We start from the raw sequence: 20,438 nt of genomic DNA, 5'->3' as shown, positions 1-20,438 counted from the left end.
TTCGATGATGTACATTGCTTGAAAGCATTATATTATGCCTTAGTTCGCTCTACGCTCGAATACGCCTCGATTGTCTGGTCACCGTACTACCAAAACGATATCCAACGCATTGAAGCAATTCAACGGAAATTTGTTCGATTTGCTCTGCGTCGACTTCCTTGGAGAACCATGCCAGATGCAAACTGATTGACCTCGATCTGTCCGTCGCGACGTCAGCAAGGCTACTTTTGTGGCTGATCTCCTCCAATCAAGAATAGACTGCTTCGAGCACTTACAGCTTTTACAAATAGATATCCATCGCCGTAATCTTAGAAACTATTCTTTTCTCAGGACCCACTATGCTAGAACTAATTACGGCTACCGTTTACCAGATTGGTGTTACATCCAGTACACTAGGAGCTAGTTCACAGTGTTGCGCAAGATGCGCCAGCGCGTGGTTGGATGGGAACCAATATGCGACGGGATATGTGAGTTGAAGATTAAAGGCCGTTTCTGCAACTACGGCATTATCAACGTACACTGCCCACATGAGACGACACCCGATGAAGAGAAGGAAGCATTCTACGCACAGCTGGAACGACAGCTGTCCACGGTGAGATGTGAAGCTAGTCATAGTCCGGGAGACATCGGGCTAAAGAGTTTGCATACGTCTTCCAACTACAACAACGGCGCACAGTCGAGCAGCTACGTAGCAATCGTACTGCCGAGGAATACGCTCGTCAGCTGGAGTTAGTGCAACCCACGGAAGAGCTGCTCAGCGCGGCGAGTCTTGAAGATGACTGGAGGAATGTAAGGTCCGCCATAAGTAGCACTACTGCAACCGTACTAGGCAGTTAGGCACGAGGTTATCGAATCGAAGAAATGACTGGTTTGACGGCGGATGTCAACTGCTGGTCGAATAGAAGAATGTAGCAAGGGCTAGAATGCTGCAACACCATACGAGAGCGAACGAGGAACGATACAAACAGAACTCAGTTCTATGAGAAGCTGAACCGCTCACGTGGAGGCCACACACACCACAGGCCAAAATGTGCAGAGATACCAGTGGTAACCTTATCACGAACGAAATCGAGGTGGTCGACAGGCGGAAGCAGTAATATCATGATCATCTGAATGACGAAGCTTGAAATGGAACAAAGAAGCCGCGAGCCATGACCAATTACCAAACGAGCCTCTCAAACATGGAGAAGAGGCTCTGACTAGAGCGCTGCACTAGATGATTTCTAGGATTTGGGAGGAGGAGATTCTACCGCAGGAATGGATGGATGGAGTGGTATGTCCCGTCTACAAAAAGGGCGATAAGCTAGATTGTTGCAATTACCGCGCAATCACATTGTCGAACGCCGCCTACAAGGTACTCTCCCAAATCATTTGCCGTCGTTTATCACCAATAGCTGAGAAATTCGTAGGGTCGTACCAAGCTAGTGCCCATGCCACTACGGATCACGTATACGCGATAAGACAAGTACTCCAGAAGTGTCGTAAATACAACGTCCCCACGCATCACCTATTCATTGATTTCAAATCGGCATACGACACAATCGATCGAGAACACCTATGGCAGATCATGCACGAATATGGTTTCCCGGATAAACTGACGCGATTGGTCAAAGCAACGATGAATAGAGTGATATGCTACGTCCGAGTATCTGGGACGCTCTCGAGTCCCTTTGAATCTCGGAGAGAGCTACGGCAAGGTGGTGGACTCTCTTGTATCATTGTATCTTGTTCAATATTGCTTTGGAAGGTGTAATTCGAAGAGCAAGGATCGAAACGAGTGACACGATTTTCCGAAAGTCCGTACAGCTTTTTGGCTTCGCTGACAACCTTGATATATTGTAACACGTAACATTGAGAAAATGATGGAAACATACATCGGACTGGAAGTGGCTCTAAAGAAACTAAAGCCTCCCACCCCGAATCTTGATAGACGGTGACGATATCGAGGTGGTTGATGAGTTCGTGTATTTGGGCTCACTGGTGACCGCCGATAATGACACCAGCAGAGAAATTCATAGACGTATTTTGGCAGGGAATCGTGCGTACTTTGGACTCAGAAAAACCCTCCGATCGAGAAAAGTACGTAACCGCACGAAATTGACCATCTACAAAACGCTCATTAGACCGGTTGTTCACTATGGCCACGAGGTCTGGCCTATATTGGCGGAGGATCAACGCGCCCTCAGTGTTTTCGAAAGAAAGGTACTGATGGAACTTGGAGACGGTGTATGAATCACGAATTGCAACAACTGCTACGAGAACCATCCATCGTAAGGACAGCTAAAATTCCAAATCAAAAATTGAGGATTGTAGCTGAAGGTTGAATCTACACAACGGTATAGATAACTTGGGTAGAATGCTGTTTATAATGAATGTTTCTTTCAATATCCAAAGTGTCCGGTTTAGCCCCGGTCTTCCCTATATTATGGAAACTCTATTCTTTAGATATTCAAGACAATTATAAAATGGATAATTTCTAACAATCGATTTTATAACCCAAAATTTTTCAAGCAATTATATACATATTTCAATACGTATATAAATTTATAACACACTCGCCTTGGGAAGAGGTCTGACGTTTGCAGGAAGGCCTGCATCTGCAGCAGATTATATGCTGATGGACGTATTTTGTTCGGGGTTGTGGCAATCTACTATCTACGAATCCTGTCAAGAACTTCAAAAGCTAATTGTTCAGGTGGCATTTGATTAATAAAATATTGAAATCATTCTTCTATCAACAATTTCTAACATTTATTGAATATAATCCCTTGTCCAGAGCAATGCAAGTCCCGATTGCCTGTACAATAGGGTAGCGGGATTTTTCCTTAATGATAGAGGGTAGACGCTAATAGTCAAGAATAGTGCGTTTTGATCACAACTCGTTCTGTTAGAAACGGAAATCCGTTCAGTTCGTAGTATGTTTTTTCGCATTTTCATATTGTAAAAGGTGATTTTTGTTGCAGGTATCTTTTTGGCAACACTGTTTTTGACAGATCACGCGTGAATCGTGTCTTGTGTCATTGTTAAACTTGTTTAGTTTGGTCTATAATTTTATCATGAATCGTCGTTTGGTATATTATTTAATCACGAATGGGCGTTGGTAAAGTTGGAGAGAGATCCACTTCTTTTGATCGAAAAACTGTGTTCAACGACGAAGCTCATATTTGGTTGAATGCATACGTCTGGAGTGAAGACTAGCCAGAGGCATTGCAAGAGCTATCAATGCATCCCAAAGAAGACACTTTTTGGTGTGGATTATGGACCGGTGGCATTATTCGTGAAATACCGGCCGATATGTTGGGAAGAGTGTGTCAAAATTGAACCTTGCATCGTAATACATCTCATCTATTTCATGGTTCGATTCACTGGAACAGCACAGGAGAATAATGTCCACCTTTACTCTAGAACGGACATTCTCACAGTAGAGTCTGAGATGGTTACAACCTCGAACTCGTGGAAGGAGGCGAAAAGATACGTAATGATGATCTCTGTTTTTTAAACTTCGTGGTCGATTGTTGGCTTGACGATGAGAAGAGTTTAATGAGAATTTTCGAAATTTCAAAAATTGGAGTTGTATTTCATTATTGGATCAGGGTTTCAAAAAAAACAGTGACTATCGAATGCTGAGCTCTGATTATGAGGGAATTACTGACTTTCAGTAGGATCTTGACACCAGACTCGAGTTTATGAACTCCATTAATGTAAATACTGAAATCCAAGATCCATTTCTTGATAACCAAATGTGACCGAAAAACCGGTTGTGATGATACTGACTGACAGATGAGACACTGTGTATTTCAAACGACAATTGAAATGCGAAATAAATTTTCGGACAACCATTCCGTATAATTTATTGGTTTTTGATTTTAGTATGTTTGATGACGCACCGTGTGATAGCGTCATTGCGATTGTGTAGCCAGACAGACACCATTCGTTGAAATGTATTAATATTTGTTTTTTTCTCTTCTTTTTTCTCCACACTGCAACAGAGGATCCCAAAGACCTAATTCGTAAGTGTCTGGTGGTGGACCCGACGAAGCGCATCACCGTGACAGAGGCCTTGAAGCATCCGTTCTTCAATACAGTAGTAAGTAGCGTGGAGTACAATGCATTGCTAGCACTACTAATGATTGAGCAACTACAACAGCAGTCACCGAAGCAATTATTGACTATTTTACACACTGAACTAAAACAGCGCAATCTGTGTTTCTTTCTGCCACCCCAAAAACCGCATCAGTACCTCTGTTTGCTGATAATTTCTATTCGAGCTCTTCTACCAATATGTGTTTAATTCTTTCCATCTATTTCCGAGATCATTATTTCTTGTATCAATATTGAATGTGTTTACAAACGAAGTCTAACACAACTGTTTACTATCTGTCCACCATCGCTTTTTCTTCTTCTTTAATCTTAAATGAGCTTCGAACAGTGCAAATTGCGTTACTCCTTCAGACTGTCCTAATAAAAATGCAAAACAGTTCGTCATTTGTTTACACATTTTCGCGTGAATATTTGTCTGAATGAAATGAAAGCTTGCAATATGACACAGGAAAAACAAACATCAAACTGAGCGCCGGTCGGTTGACGTCGGTAACCCGTGAAAAACACACGCAACGCATGCTTCGTTGACGACGATACGATTATCTCGCGAAATGTCATGTGCGCGATGCGAATGGAAACTTTCCACTTGCTTGCTGTCCACATGATCAAGTTTTTCGCGTGGGATTCCCAGCATCCGGGGATTCGGGTGAAGGATCCCGAAATAGACGCACCCGGTCAGGAGGCCGGTCCTGTGTAATGTTATCGTTTTTTTCTATGACACCCCCGTCATAGAATAAAAATTCTGTTATCGTAATTAAAATGGGTCCGATTTACGTCCGATTCGCGGGCGTTCGGAAGAAACCGCAGCGGTGAATAACACGCCCACCCGTGTCAATTGGGTCGGTCGTGGGCGCGTTGGAGTTTTGGACGGATTGGTTGAAATGTTTGTTTTGCGCTTTTATTAGCAAGGAACCAGTAATCAGAACCGGATCGAGTCGGTTTCGCGGCTGTTGGATGTCAAATTAGCAAGTTGTTATTTTTGGGCATCGCTTACGTTACGTGCTCGCGTTAAGTGATCTGCTCTCATCCGGCGGACGACTAATTTTTCGCTGGTGCAATATGACTTTGAAAAAAATTGGCACTGCGACGCTTGTGGAGTTTTTGGTATTTTGACAATTGATTCGAATGGTTTAGATCAACAAATAAACAGAGCATCACGAAACCCAGTAAATTCGAACATCGGACGCATCGTGCACGAAAGCTTTTGATTGCGTTTCGAGCTTACATAGTGTATCGGTAGAACAAAAGAGTGAAGATATACCAAAGCAGAGAGCGGATATCCAATACTCAGGTGATGAGATATATCGGGGTTGGATTTCCAACCCCGAACATAGGGCCAGAGTCTTTCTGGCCCTAAGAGGCGAATGACCTTAAGGTTAAAGCCTCTATGATGGAATCAAAAGAATTTTAACACTCTTTCACACCCTATCGGGGAGACGTCGGCTCGAAAATGCCTTGTTTGATATTCCTTCGCTCTGTTTCTCTAGCGATACATAATGTAAACATAAAGCTTTTTTAGGTCGACGCGATTGATGCAAATGGTGCAGAATCGTCCGATGACGGGCCGATCGAAGCGCTACAATCGGCCCTATATCGTGCTCAATCGGTCCGATAATCGGCCCGATGATCGGGCCGATGCGGGTCGACAACATCCACCGGGAAGGCGTATTGAGGTAAAGCCCCGAGTGATATTACTGAAGTGTAACCGAGTAAACAGGGGTCTTAAGTGGATTTACTGAATCAAGGGTACAAAAAGCTTTGATTTTGTTGATTGGGAGAAGATATTAGAAATTTTGTTCTGTAAGCAAATTATTCAGAGTATACAAAATTTCATTTCATATCATTACCAAACCAGTGCACATTTTTTAAAGTTTATAGAAGCCAAATGAATTTTTTTGCATTGTGACATCATCACTTCGACCCGTTTATCTCATGGTTTATAGCAAACAAGTTGATTCCACTCGTAAATATTGTTGCGACTTCCTGCGACGGCAATTTGTGATTTCTCCGTTGTCAAGAAAAACGCAGTGACCGGGTGTATTTTGTTGACATTTGATCAAAATACAAATAGGTGGTCGTGCATTCAATGAAAAGTTCGATTCTGCTGATCTAGAAACAGGCACATTTGAGTGACAATAACCATTTCGCTGCGAATTTGAAGAGATGATACACCGACTTCCTGGGAATGCAGTCTTTCTGGTGTCTCGCCTTGTTCAGAAAAAAGTTTGGTAGAAATCTGCTGTTGGAACAAATAAGCAGTACAAGTATGTCAATAATGGTACCTATGATCAATAGAAAAAAAAAATTTCTAATGGCTCTATATTTAAGAGTCTGTGTAACTCATTTGTACTAAACCAGGTAGGACGCTTCAAAATCATTTTTAGAATTTTATTCTGAATCCTTTGAAGCGTTTTCTTCCTGCTGGAACAACAACTTCACCAAATTGATACTGCATAAAGCATGGCTGGTCTGAAAATTTGTTTATAAATTATCAATTTGTTTTTAAGACAGAGCTTAGAATTTCTGTTTATACAGGGTCCGCCATGTAACTTTTGTTTTAAACATGCAATAAAACACAAACGGTTCATCCGATTTCAAAGTTTATTTGTTCATATTAAAGTATAATCCTTCCGGTTAATTGTGGAATATAATTTCATTAAAATGGCTGCCTCGGCTGGCCTTGCAGTACGCCATACGGTCGGTTCAGTATTTTAGTACATTTTCGATTGTATGCAGCTTTATTTCAGCTATGGCTGGACGGATGTTGTCCTTCAGGGCTTGAATTGTCTCTGGCTTGTCCACATAACACTTATCTTTGACAGCCCCCAAAGATAATAGTCTAACGGCGTCAAATCACAGCTCCGAGGCGGCCAAACGACATCCGATAAATCGATCTTCGAAGACTGTGCGCAGAAGATCGATCGTAGCGTTGGTTGTGTGGCACGGAGCGCCGTCTTGTTGGAACCAAATGGTGTCCAAGTCTTCCTGGCGGCGGCTCCTGCCTCATTTTCGAAGAAAAATAGCCCAATGATGCCGCCAGACCAAAATCCGCACCAAACCGTCACTCTCTGAGGATGCATCGGCTTCTCCATGATAACGTGCGGGTTTTCCGTCCCCCAGATGCGACAATTTTGCTTATTAACATACCCGCCGAGATGAAAATGTGCCTCATCCGAGAAGATCATTTTTTGGCAAAAATCGGCGTCTTCTTCAAGCTGATCGCAAGCCCAGTTGGCACTATTGTCACGCGTTCCTCAAGCGTATACACAACCATTTTCGTTCAGCGGAAGGATAAAACTAAGTTTCTGTCAAATCAGAAGTGACATTAAGGTTTCCAATGTCGAAATAACCGCTAGTTCAAAAAAAAAGTTAGATGGCAGACGACTGTAAGAGGATATAAACATTTAATATATTCATTACACTTTGCCTGGATTCCTTCAATGTGATCCTTGAAAGTGAGTTTTTCGTCATACGTTGAACCTAAGTATTTAGCTTGATCAGACCATGTCAATTCCAAGCCATTCAATTTGAGAATGTGACTATTGTTTGGTTTAAGAAAAGAAGCTCTTGACTTATGAGGGAAGATAATTAATTGCGTTTTTTCTGCATTTGGTTTAATTTTCGATTTTGACAGATAATCACTGAAAATATTTAAACTTCTTTGTAGGCGACTGCAGATCACTCTTAGATTTCTACCTGTGGCTAACAGACTTGTGTCGTCACAGAATAGCGATTTCTGACAACCAACGGGTAGATTTGGAAGATCAGAAGTGAAAATATTATACAAGATTGGAGCTACACTCGAACCCTGCGGAACACCGGCTCGTACGGGTAGCAATTCAGATTTACAATTCTGATAGCTAACCTGAAGAGTACGATCAGTTAAATAATTTTGAATCATTTTGATCAAATAAATGGGAAACTGAAAATCAGACATTTTTGCTATTAAACCTTTTTGCCAAACACTGTCGAATGCTTTTTCTATGTCTAGAAGAGCAACTCCAGTGGATAACCCAGAAGATTTATTCGATTTTATCATTTTTCGTTACTCTTACAAGTTGATGAGTAGTTGAATGTTCATGACGAAATCCAAACTGCTCTGGTAAAAAAATTGAATTCTCATTTATATGAGACATCATTCTCAACAGGATAATTTTTTCAAAAAGTTTACTGATAGAAGAAAGTAAGCTAATTGGACGATAACTTGAGGTTTCTGCTGGATTTTTATCAGGTTTCAGGATAGGAATTACTTTAGCGTTTTTCCATCTTTTTGGGAAGTAAGCTAATGAAAAACACTTGTTGAAAATTTTAACCAGGAGTCTCAAGGCAACATCGGGAAGATTTTTAATAAGAATATTAAAAATTCCATCATTACCAGGAGCCTTCATGTTTTTGAGTTTCCTAATAATTGATTTAATTTCATCAAAATTCGTCTCAATAATGTCATCGTGTGATAACACTTGGGTTGAAATAAGATCATATTTCAGTGAGACTTCATTTTCAATAGGACTCACAACGTTCAAATTAAAATTGTGGACACTCTCGAACTGCTGAGCAAGTTTTTGAGCTTTTTCGCCATTCGTAAGAAGTATTTGATTTCCTTCCCTGAGAGCAGGAATTGGTTTCTGAGAACTTTAGAAAGATTCCAGAAAGGTTTAGAATATGGTTTAATTTTTTCAACTTTTTAGCGAAACTTTCATTTCGCAAAAGAGTAAATCTAAGTTTAATTTCTTTTTGTAAATCCTTAACTATGTTTTTCATAGCAGGATCACGAGAACGTTGATATTGTCGTCGACGAACATTCTTCAACCGAATGAGCAGTTGAAGATTGTCATCCATGATAGGAGAATTTAATTTAGTTTGAGCTTTGGGAACTGAAAGATTTCTAGCTTCGATAATATAATGATTCAAATTATCAATTGCTGTGTCGATGTCCGCAGAATTTTCTAAAATAGTTTCATGATCCACATGATTTTCAATGTGAGATCTGTAATCCAACCAATTAGCTCTATGATAGTTGAATATAGAACTAGTTGGATTAATTATAGCTTCGTTGGAAAGTCTGAATGTTACTGGAAGATGATCTGAGTCAAAGTCAGCGTGTATAATCGGTTCACTACAAATGTGACTTTGATCCGTTAGAACCAGATCAATTGTAGACGGGGTTTTCACGGAAGAGAAACAAGTCGGATTACTGGGATGAAGAACTGTGAAGTAACCAGCTGAGAGTTGTTTATGAAGTATTTTACCATTACTGTTATTTTGCCTACAATTCCACTGGACATGCTTAGCATTTAAGTCCCCTATTACGAAAAATTTCGATCGATATCTTGTAAGTTTTTGCAAATCGCCTTTAAAGAAATTTAATCGTTCATCGGTGCATTGGAATGGCAAATATGCTCCAGCGATGAATGGTTTCAACTTCGATTTTCAAGCTTTCAATAACTTTAGTATTAAAAGAAGGTTAAATTCGATGTTTAATTTGCCGTTGGACAAAAAATGGCAACTCCATCACCCATTCCAGTAAACCTGTCAGATCGATGAACCACATAATGTGGATTGCTTTTCAATTTGGAATTTGGTTTAAGAAATGTTTCTGTTCCAATGGCAATATGAATTTTGTGAACTTTGAGAAAATTATAAAATTCATCTTCACTCGATTTTAAAGATCGAGCATTCCAATTTAAAATATTCAAATAATTATTTAACATTACTGTTAAATTAATTAAAATGTTATTTGCAAAATGCCATCCGATTTGAAATGCTTCAAAAAGTGATGAAGTCGAATTCATTCGGATGATCATTTGAGAAAGTTGATCTTGTAGGTAGATCATTTTATTTTCAGTTATATCGCCTGAATCGACTTCGTTTAAAGAAGCGAATGACGTGGCCGATCTACATAATAATAAATTGTTTTCGTTAGAAGATGAACTGGAAGGCGTTCCTGTGTTTTTATTGTATACAATAGAAGAATTAAGTGGTAGTTGTCTACCTGTTACCAAAGCGTAACTGTCGTTAGAAGAAGATGATGACGAGGTTGATCTACCTGTCAATAAATTGTTTTCGTTAGAAGACGAATTGGAAGGCGTGCCTGTTTTTTTTGTTTTACATTCGAAGAAATAAGTGCCTTAGAAGACTTAGGCGTGGCATTTGCATCGTTTTTTTTTATTTTCAGGTATGTTCTGTAAATTTAAGGTCCTTCATTTGACTTGTTGTTGTCTAAGCGAACGAGCGCTTAATTTTTTTCCCCTGACAGGACATTTCAAATAATTGGATTTATGATTTCCATCGCAATTTGAACATAAAAATTTATCAGTGGTTTCATTCAATGGACAAACGTCTTTCGAATGCGATTTACCACAATTCAAGCACCGTATATCCATATGACGATTTTTGGTTCCATGGCCGAAGCCTTGGCAACGACGACATTGCGTTAAGTTTGCAATACGATTATGCCGTTTATAATGTTCCCAATGAATTTTAATGTGGGAAATGAAACGTACTTTTTCTAAAGTTTTCAAATTGTTTACATCACTTCGATTGAAGTGTATTAGGTAAAGTTCATGGGAAATTCCAGAGCGTGGTTTAGAAGTACCATTCGCTCTTTTTTTCATAAGTATTACTTGGGAAGGGGCAAAACCAAGCAATTATTTTAGTTCATTTTTAATTTCATCAGTACTTTGATCAACTCCTTTCAAGACAGCCTTGAAGGGTCTGTCTGATTTTATATCATATGAATAAAATTTATGAAGTTTCTCGGACAAATATCACCGTCACTGGTGGCATAGATTGATGTTTCTTCCCAGAACGACAAGCGTCCATTTTGGGAATTTTTGAAGAATTTTCTTTCATGTCGCTACAATCAGATTCAGGAAGAATATCGTAAATATTGTTAGACGGTATAGGCTTATTTTTACGGAAGGGAAGTTATTTTTACATCCAGAAAAAAAATCTACATTCCGTGCACAGTGTACATGTACGGATGCTGTCTTTCCTTCTTCCTCAGATTACTTCAGACATTAGCTTTCTCGGAGTTAGTTAGCTCAATGTCGAAACGGTTTCACGGGACGGAAAGATGCGAATTAAAATTCCGTCTCTGGAGAATACCGAATTTTTACTCTAGTTTCCGTTGGCTATTGATGAAAAGTCATGGAAAAGTGACAAATTGAACATCTCGCAATGTTCCTACTGATGGACAAAGTGGTTTCAATTAGAGATTTTTATACAAGCACGGGGAGTCTTCTTTAGACAATTTCGGTTATATTTGTGAATCGCGTAAAACGCTGAAAATTTTATATCCATTGTTAATTTGATGTTTTCTGTGTCTATTGCAAGCTGCTTACCTATCATATGAAAGTAAATATTGTTTCTCATTCGTTTTGTAAAATTAAAATTTACATAGTGTATTCTTATATTTTTCTTTCCCTGTATATTTTCAACTTTTCCTGCCTTTGTGTTCTACCTCATCTACCAACCCATCGTTTTGTCAAATTGTGTACAAATACCATTAATCGAAACCAACAAAACTACAACCTTGTGCGCACGGTGCCGGACAAAAAACCGAAAAACTAAATCAACCAATTATGTTATCATTTTATGCAATTCTACAACCAATTTTGTCCTGAACCTGCCCTGTCGCACCCGAATTGGAATCGTCTGCTCTGATTGGCCATCAACCACCACCGTCACCACCACAACTACTACTATTATTATTACTACTACTACTACTACTATAACTACTATAACTACTACCGCAACTGTAATTACCATTGCGACCTCCTAAACCATCGCCGTCAACAACAACACCACTACAACTACAACCGTGTACTACTGCGCGTGGAATCATGCATCCTGTATTCTGTCGTCTTACCTCTTGCTCGCTCGCTCGCACGTATTGCAACAACAACAACAACCAAAAATCATTCAACCAATCAACAACCAAAAAAAAAAACAAAAAATATAAAATACACAACTACAAACCTCCTGACCGACCACCGTCGTGCATGACCGACAACACGCACACAACAGCTTTTCGAACAAGACATTGGCCCGCTGAAGCGCAGCCTGTCGGCCAAATCGAGACGGTTGAGTCGTATCGCCGACCTGGCACTGGTAACGTTGTCCACATATTTTTTCCCGCCTTTTTATCTGTTTTCATTTTAATTTTGCTAGGTCCTGTAACCGGGAGTTATACTCGTTTACCCGTTTACTCGTTTTGTTTTGTGTTTTTTTTGTTTCCGTTTGTTTTTGGATTGATGAGTTTTTAACATTACCAACCGCAGACACGATTCTCACGGGCAGGTTTCAACAGGTTACCGAAATCGACTGTATAGTTCCACAAGACTGGCAACACTGGTAATCTAGTTTGACAGTTCACATGACACTTTATATAGATGTCACTTAATTAAAAAATAAAACGATTGAAAATTGCCCATGAGAATCGTGTCCATTTGTTGAATGTTTTGTTTTCATTTTGTTTTCTGTTTTAACAAACGTCGTTCTTTACGTTCAGCCCCTGGGTATTTTGGTTTTTTCATTATCACCGATTAATCCGATCAGTGCGACCAGAAACTCGAAGTGTCAAAATTCCAACCTCTCAGTTCAAACATATTTGGCAAAACAACACACGCGTACGCGCTATGTTCGGTGAATTATCGTAAAATTCCCTTACCCACAACCCGTACCATTTTAACCGAAACAATAATTGAAATAATTGACACGTTTTGTTCTCCTTTTTCTCTCTTTTCATTTGACCGATCGGTTACCGAAAATCGATAAAAAAAACCGACACACGCACACAGACCAATCAGCAGAACGTTCCGGAAAATGTAAGGCTAGTAAACGTGTTTCACGAGCGTAGAACCATTCGACATTTTTGTTTGCCTAGAGCACCCCATTTTGACATAGTGGCAGCACACATTTACGCTTGGTAGAATGGTGTTGCTGGTTAAAGTTAAGTTGGCTACGGTTGTAAATAAGTTGGCTGCCCGCGTCGCAGTAGGCGTGCTGTAGATTTCTTTTCCCGCTTCTTAGTTCTATTGGTTCCCCTGGAAACGTACCCAAACGTTCTAATTCGGTTAAACAGATTAATTAGCCGTTAGATTAATTAAAAATGACTTTTTCGGTTTCGGTTTTTTCACACTGTACCTGTTCTTTCGATCTGTATTCTGTAAACTGTTGTCTTTGTCTCTTTGTAATAAGCCTCGCAACTATCATCGTCATTTTGGGTGCATCCTGTATTTTTGTCTGTCATCAATTATATACTGTCTCATCGGTTCTGTTCGGAAGCTATCCGCTGTTTGAAACTATCCGACTTTTGGCTAGTTTCGAAATAGCGTGTCAAACTGTTCCATAAAACATTCCGCTCATCATTCAGTGTTGCCATATATCGGCTTAGGCTTGGGGTTGTCTCTCGTTCTGTCAAATGAATGTCATTTATGTTAGATTGTAAACATTCTAGCGTAAATTTAAGGTTGCAGTGAGTCTCAGATTGGAGGTGAATGATCGAATACTGACTCATTTCAACCTTATCGAACATTGGTGCATAAGAGCACGAAGATGAAACACGTTGATTAGATATCACTCTACATCCAGTACGATGGCCACAGCAATTAGTCATACGCTAATTAGATTCAAAGCACTTATAGAGTAATTGCTAGAGAAGAAAGAAGTGCTTTCGTACTGGATCGGCACCTGTTTAAAAGACGCGTAGAGTTGGAAAATAAGTTCGGACTTGTGGTTTTAAAATTCGTAGCTATGAATACGGTCTCATTAGTAGAAGACTATCGGTGAAATAATATTACTTTCTTATACTCTATGCGTTTCTACAAAACTAATTCTTGAATCAGTTTTTGAACATTTCTAACTAACCGTGAGTGATGCTTACTGACTGATACTATCACGTATACAAAAAGAAGCAATGCAGCCAATTGAAGCAGTTTGGAATGGTTGAGCGATTTTACAACAGTTTCAAAATATTGAAAGAACCGTTCGAAAGATAGTAATCGACAGTAAATAAATCTACTTTTTATTCCAGGAGTCACAGAATCATGCGCCCATAAGATTTACACTTTTGTCTATTACTTATTCGAACGCGCTCTCACTTATGCCACCTTGAACATGAGACGGACAACATCAAGAACAAAATTCTGCAATAGCATCTCTTGCTGGAGTGGATTTCATGATTGGAAACTGTGAATAATGAAAACCCGAGGCCGTGAATTCCAAATTCAAAACTCAAAGGACAAATGTTGTAATGTCAAATTCAACATTCAGAACTCAAAAATTCAAGCTCGGACCGCAAAACTCAACACTAAAAACTAGGAACGAAGAATGAAGAAATCTAAACTCAGAAATTAAAACCCAGAATTATCTGTACTCAGAACTTAGTTCTCAGCTATCTGAACTTAGAAATTAAAACCCCAGAATTTATTATTTAGAAACTGGAACCTTGAACCCTTGAACTCATGGCTTATAACTTGAAATTCAGTACTCAGAATTCAAAATACATGCCTCAAAATTTGAAACTCACCACAAGAAGCATAGTTCAACCCAAAGCACTAAACTCAGACTTCAGAGCTCAAAACGCGTACTTCTGAATTAAAATAAAACTCAACACTTGAAAATCAAAATTCAAATCTGTAAATATGACATTCGGAGCTCGAAACTAAAAACTAACAGCTCAAATCTCGAATTTCGAAATGGAAATATCGAATAACAAAACTCAAAACAAGAGATTAAAATTTCTCAATTTGAATCACGTAACCTAAAACTCATAATTCCAAAACTCAAGAGCTCAAAAACTTAGAAATTCCGAACGCAGATGTTCAGAAACTCAAAAATTTGGCACACAAATACTCAGATCCTCAATAACTCTTTAAAATCTTCAGAACCATAAACGTTCAGAATCTCGAGTCACTCACAAGTTCAATAACCTAAGAACTAATAGTTAAGTTTCTTTGAACTTTGGAAACTCGGAATTTCACAATCTACTGGAGCTTCAAGGAGCTTCAAAATTTTTAGAAGTTCATCAACTCAGAAACTTGGAACTCAGTAACTCATATAATGAATAACTCAAGAACTAAGAACTACATTTCTTTGGAAGTTGAAAAACTACAGAAACCTCAAAAACATAGATATTCAATAACTCAGAACCCTTAAAACTCAAAGTCTTCCAATTCTTTAGATGCTCAAAGACTCAGAATTTTGGAACTCAGTAACTCACAAATTTAATACCCTAAGCAAAAATATTTTCAAAAAGTTTCTTTGAACTCCGGAATTTCACAAACTACAGAACCCTCAAAAACTTCAAAATCTTTAGAAGTTCAACAACTCAGAAACTCGGAACTCAGTAACTCATATAATGAATAACTCAAGAACTAATTACATTTCTATGGAATTTGAAAAACTACAGAAACCTCAAAAACATAGATATTCAATAACTCAGAACCCTCCAAACTCATAATTTTCCAATTCTTCAGATGCTCAAAGACTCAGAATCTTGGAACTCAGCAACTCAAAAATTTAATAACCTAAGCCGAAATATTTTCAAAAAGTTTCTTTGAACTCCGGAATTTCACAAACTACAGGAGCTTCGAAAACGTCAAAATCTTTAGAGGTTCAAAAAATCAGAAATCGGAACTCAGTAACTCATATAATTAATAACTCAAGAACTAAGAACTACATTTCTTTGAAAGTTGAAAAACTACAGAAACTTCAAAAACATAGATATTCAATAACTCAGAACCCTTGAAACTGAAAATCGTCAAATTCTTCAGATGCTCAAAGACTCAGAATCTTGGAACTCAGTAACTCAAAAATTCAATAACCCAAGCAAAAATATTTTCAAAAAGTTTCTTTGAACTCCGGAAATCACAAATTACAGGAGCTTCAAAAACTTCAAAATTTTTAGAGGTTCAAAAACTCAGAAACTCGGAACCCAGTAACTCATATAATTAATAACTCAAGATCTAAGAACTACATTTCTTTGGAAGTTGAAAAACTACAGAACCCTCAAAAACATAGATATTCAATAACTCAGAACCCTTGAAAGTGAAAATCGTCAAATTCTTCAGATGCTCAAAGACTCAGAATCTTGGAACTCAGTAACTCAAAAATTCAATAACCCAAGCAAAAATATTTTCAAAAAGTTTCTTTGAACTCCGGAAATCACAAATTACAGGAGCTTCAAAAACTTTAAAATTTTTAGAGGTTCAAAAACTCAGAAACTCGGAACCCAGTAACTCATATAATTAATAACTCAAGATCTAAGAACTACATTTCTTTGGAAGTTGAAAAACTACAGAACCCTCAAAAACATAGATATTCAATAACTCAGAACCCTTGAAAGTGAAAATCGTCAAATTCTTCAGATGCTCAAAGACTCAGAATCTTGGAACTCAGTAACTCAAAAATTCAATAACCCAAGCAAAAATATTTTCAAAAAGTTTCTTTGAACTCCGGAATTTCACAAACTACAGGAGCTTCAAAAACCTCCAAATCTTTAGAGGTTCAAAAACTCAGAAATCGGAACTCAGTAACTCATATAATTAATAACTCAAGAACTAAGAACTACATTTCTTTGAAAGTTGAAAAACTACAGAAACCTCAAAAACATAGATATTCAATAACTCAGAACCCTCCAAACTCATAATTTTCCAATTCTTCAGATGCTCAAAGACTCAGAATCTTGGAACTCAGCAACTCAAAAATTTAATAACCTAAGCCGAAATATTTTCAAAAAGTTTCTTTGAACTCCGGAATTTCACAAACTACAGGAGCTTCGAAAACGTCAAAATCTTTAGAGGTTCAAAAAATCAGAAATCGGAACTCAGTAACTCATATAATTAATAACTCAAGATCTAAGAACTACATTTCTTTGGAAGTTGAAAAACTACAGAAACCTCAAAAACATAGATATTCAATAACTCAGAACCCTTGAAAGTGAAAATCATCAAATTCTTCAGATGCTCAAAGATTCAGAATCTTGGAACTCAGAAACTCAAAAATTCAATAACCCAAGCAAAAATATTTTCAAAAAGTTTCTTTGAACTCCGGAATTTCACAAACTACAGGAGCTTCAAAAACCTCCAAATCTTTAGAGGTTCAAAAACTCAGAAATCGGAACTCAGTAACTCATATAATTAATAACTCAAGATCTAAGAACTACATTTCTTTGGAAGTTGAAAAACTACAGAAACCTCAAAAACATAGATATTCAATATCTCAGAACCCTTGAAACTCAAAATCTTCAAATTCTTCAGATGCTCAAAGACTCAGAATCTTGGAACTCAGTAACTCAAAAATTCAATAACCCAAGCAAAAATATTTTCAAAAAGTTTCTTTGAACTCCGGAAATCACAAATTACAGGAGCTTCAAAAACTTTAAAATTTTTAGAGGTTCAAAAACTCAGAAACTCGGAACCCAGTAACTCATATAATTAATAACTCAAGATCTAAGAACTACATTTCTTTGGAAGTTGAAAAACTACAGAAACCTCAAAAACATAGATATTCAATATCTCAGAACCCTTGAAACTCAAAATCTTCAAATTCTTCAGATGCTCAAAGACTCAGAATCTTGGAACTCCGTAACTCAAAAATTCAATAACCTAAGCAAAAATATTTTCAAAAAGTTTCTTCGAATTCCGGAAATCACAAATTACAGGAGCTTCAAAAACTTCAAAATCTTTAGAGGTTCAAAAACTCAGAAATCGGAACTCAGTAACTCATATAAATAATAACTCAAGATCTAAGAACTACATTTATTTGGAAGTTGAAAAACTACAGAAACCTCAAAAACATAGATATTCAATAACTCAGAACCCTTAAAACTCAAAGTCTTCCAATTCTTCAGATGCTCAAAGACTCAGAATTTTGGAACTCAGTAACTCAAAAATTTAATACCCTAAGCAAAAATATTTAAAAAAAGTTTCTTTGAACTCCGGAATTTCACAAACTACAGGAGCTTCAAAATCTTTAGAAGTTCAACAACTCAGAAACTCGGAACTCAGTAACTCATATAATTAATAACTCAAGAACTAAGAACTACATTTCTTTGGAATTTGAAAAAATACATAAACCTCAAAAACATAGATATTCAATAACTCAGAACCCTTGAAACTCAAGATCTTCAAATTCTTCAGATGCTCAAAGACTCAGAATCTTGGAACTCAGCAACTCAAAAATTTAATAACCTAAGCAAAAATATTTTCAAAAAGTTTCTTTGAACTCCGGAATTTCACAAACTACAGGAGCTTCAAAAACTTCAAAATCTTTAGAGGTTCAAAAACTCAGAAATTGGAACTCAGTTACTGAAAAATATAATTACTCAACAACTAAGAACTACATATCTTTGAACTTTGAGAACTCTGAATTTTAAAACCTGCAGGAATCTCAAAAACTAAAATTTCGAAAACTGCAGAAACCTTAAAAAATTCAGAATTTTATAATCTTAAAAACGTTAAAATCTTCAGAAGTTCAAAAATTTTGAATCTTGGAACTCAATTATTCAAAAAATTAATAACTCTAGAACTAAGAATTAACTCTTTGAACTTTGAAAACTCTGAATTTCAAAAACTACAGAAATCTCACCAGCTTGAAACTACAAAAACTCAGAATCTTTGAAACTCAAAGACTTCAAATCTTTAGAAGCTGAAAAACTTAGAATCTCGGAACTCAGTTACTCAAAATTTTAATAACCAACGACTAAAAAATAATTCTCATTTAACTTTGAAAGCTCAGAATTAAAAAAAAAATGGAGATCTTAGATATTCAAAAACTCGAAAATACGAAAACTTAAGAATCGTTTGAAGCTCAAAAACTCAGAATCGTGGAACTCAGTAACTGAAAAATTGACTGAAACAAGGACTAAGAAATAATATTCTTTGAACCTTGAAAATTCTGACTACAGAAACCACAAAACCTTAGCTACTCAGAACCTCGAAAATACAAAAACTCAGAACCCTTGAAACTGAAAAACTTCAAAATCTTCGGAGACAAAAAAAAACTTGAAATTCAGCAACCCAAAAATTTTAAATTTTAAGAACTCAGACACTCAATAACTCAGTAACTCAATAACTCAGCATGTCAACAATTTTGAAATTTCGGATCTTAAAAAGTGCAGAAGCCAAAAATCTTAGATACTTAAAATCTCGAAACTTCAAACCTCACAAACTCAAAATTTTTAAATATGTAGAAGTTCCAAAGCTAATACACTCAGAAGGCACGACATCTCAGAAACTCAAAATTTCTGGAATTATGAAACTCAAAAAACTCGAGAACTCAGAAACGCAAATACTTAATAAACTCGAAATTTCAATGTTTTTAGGAACTTGCAAACTCAGAAAACCAAGAACTCGGAAACACAAAAAACTTTCAAAATAAGGAAGCTTTAAATCTTGAAAACTTGAAAACTACAGTAGTTCAAAAACTCAGACACTCAAAAACTCTTAAACTGAGAGACTTCAAAGCTCAAAAACCATAAATAATCCGAAACATCAATCACGTGTAAATTCAAAATTACTGAAATTAAAAAAAACTCCGATACGCAGAAACTCAAAAGCTTCGAAAACTCAGAAACATAAACTCAGTAATACAAAAACTCGATACTCAGAGACTTAAAATCTCAGAAGCTGATAAACTCCAAAACTTTACCTTGAAAAGTTCGAAAACACGAAAACTTTGAAAATACAGAAACTTTTGAAACTTAGAAATCTCAAAAATTTCGAAAGCTCAGAATCTCAGTAACCCAACATTTTGATAAGCCAATTTCAAGAACCTGGGACTCAACGCTAAGATTTCTGCACTCAAAAAAACTCGATATCTGAAAATTGGTATCATTTAGTTTGGACTGTTAAACTTGATCTATTGGACTTCGGCTGTAGAATTTGGAATTTTTAATCTGTAACTTCGAATTTGGCTTCATGGACCTAGCCTTGGATAAGACTAAGCCTTAGATTTGCACCAGATTTTGAGCTTTTGGGCATACGATCCTGTAGCCGAATTTAGTTTCTTGAGCTTGGATTCGTAGATATAAAGTCTTAATATTGAACTTGGACTTAGTTTTTACTTTTTCGTCACAGCCAACAAGAAGCAGACCGAGAGGGAAATTATGAGCATATGAATTTTTAAGAAAAAAAATTACACCAGAGGCAGGATTCGAACCCGCAATCTTTTTCTTTACCGTGCAGATGCTCTACCAGCCAAATTACTCTGGTACTTGTGGCAACACATTCACTAACTTGATTCTGAACTTGATTGGACTAACTCTTGTTCTTAGAATTAGAGTTTTGAATGACTCTTATATCGGAATGCTTTAATTCTGGTTTTTGGATTAG

The 20,438-nt window shown here is 37.2% G+C and overlaps 1 protein-coding gene across 4 annotated transcripts in view; it reads left to right on the top strand.

The window, feature by feature from the left end:
- The window catches only part of LOC131432286 (phosphorylase b kinase gamma catalytic chain, skeletal muscle/heart isoform), a 65,547-nt gene that overhangs the window by 26,935 nt on the left and 18,174 nt on the right, over window positions 1-20,438 (top strand). Inside the window, exons 7-9 of one of the 4 annotated variants that reach the window (XM_058598473.1) lie at window positions 3,990-4,087; window positions 12,130-12,213; window positions 12,903-12,929. In XM_058598473.1, the coding sequence (XP_058454456.1) occupies window positions 3,990-4,087; window positions 12,130-12,213; window positions 12,903-12,929 (209 nt within the window). The remainder of the gene's footprint in view (window positions 1-3,989; window positions 4,088-12,129; window positions 12,214-12,902; window positions 12,930-20,438) is intronic. The other 3 variants (XM_058598475.1, XM_058598474.1, XM_058598476.1) reach the window with 3 other exon arrangements.

The sequence above is a fragment of the Malaya genurostris genome, chromosome 2 (assembly GCF_030247185.1).
Source record: "Malaya genurostris strain Urasoe2022 chromosome 2, Malgen_1.1, whole genome shotgun sequence".
NCBI lineage: Eukaryota > Metazoa > Arthropoda > Insecta > Diptera > Culicidae > Malaya > Malaya genurostris.
This window is presented reverse-complemented; position numbering and strand designations above follow the sequence as displayed.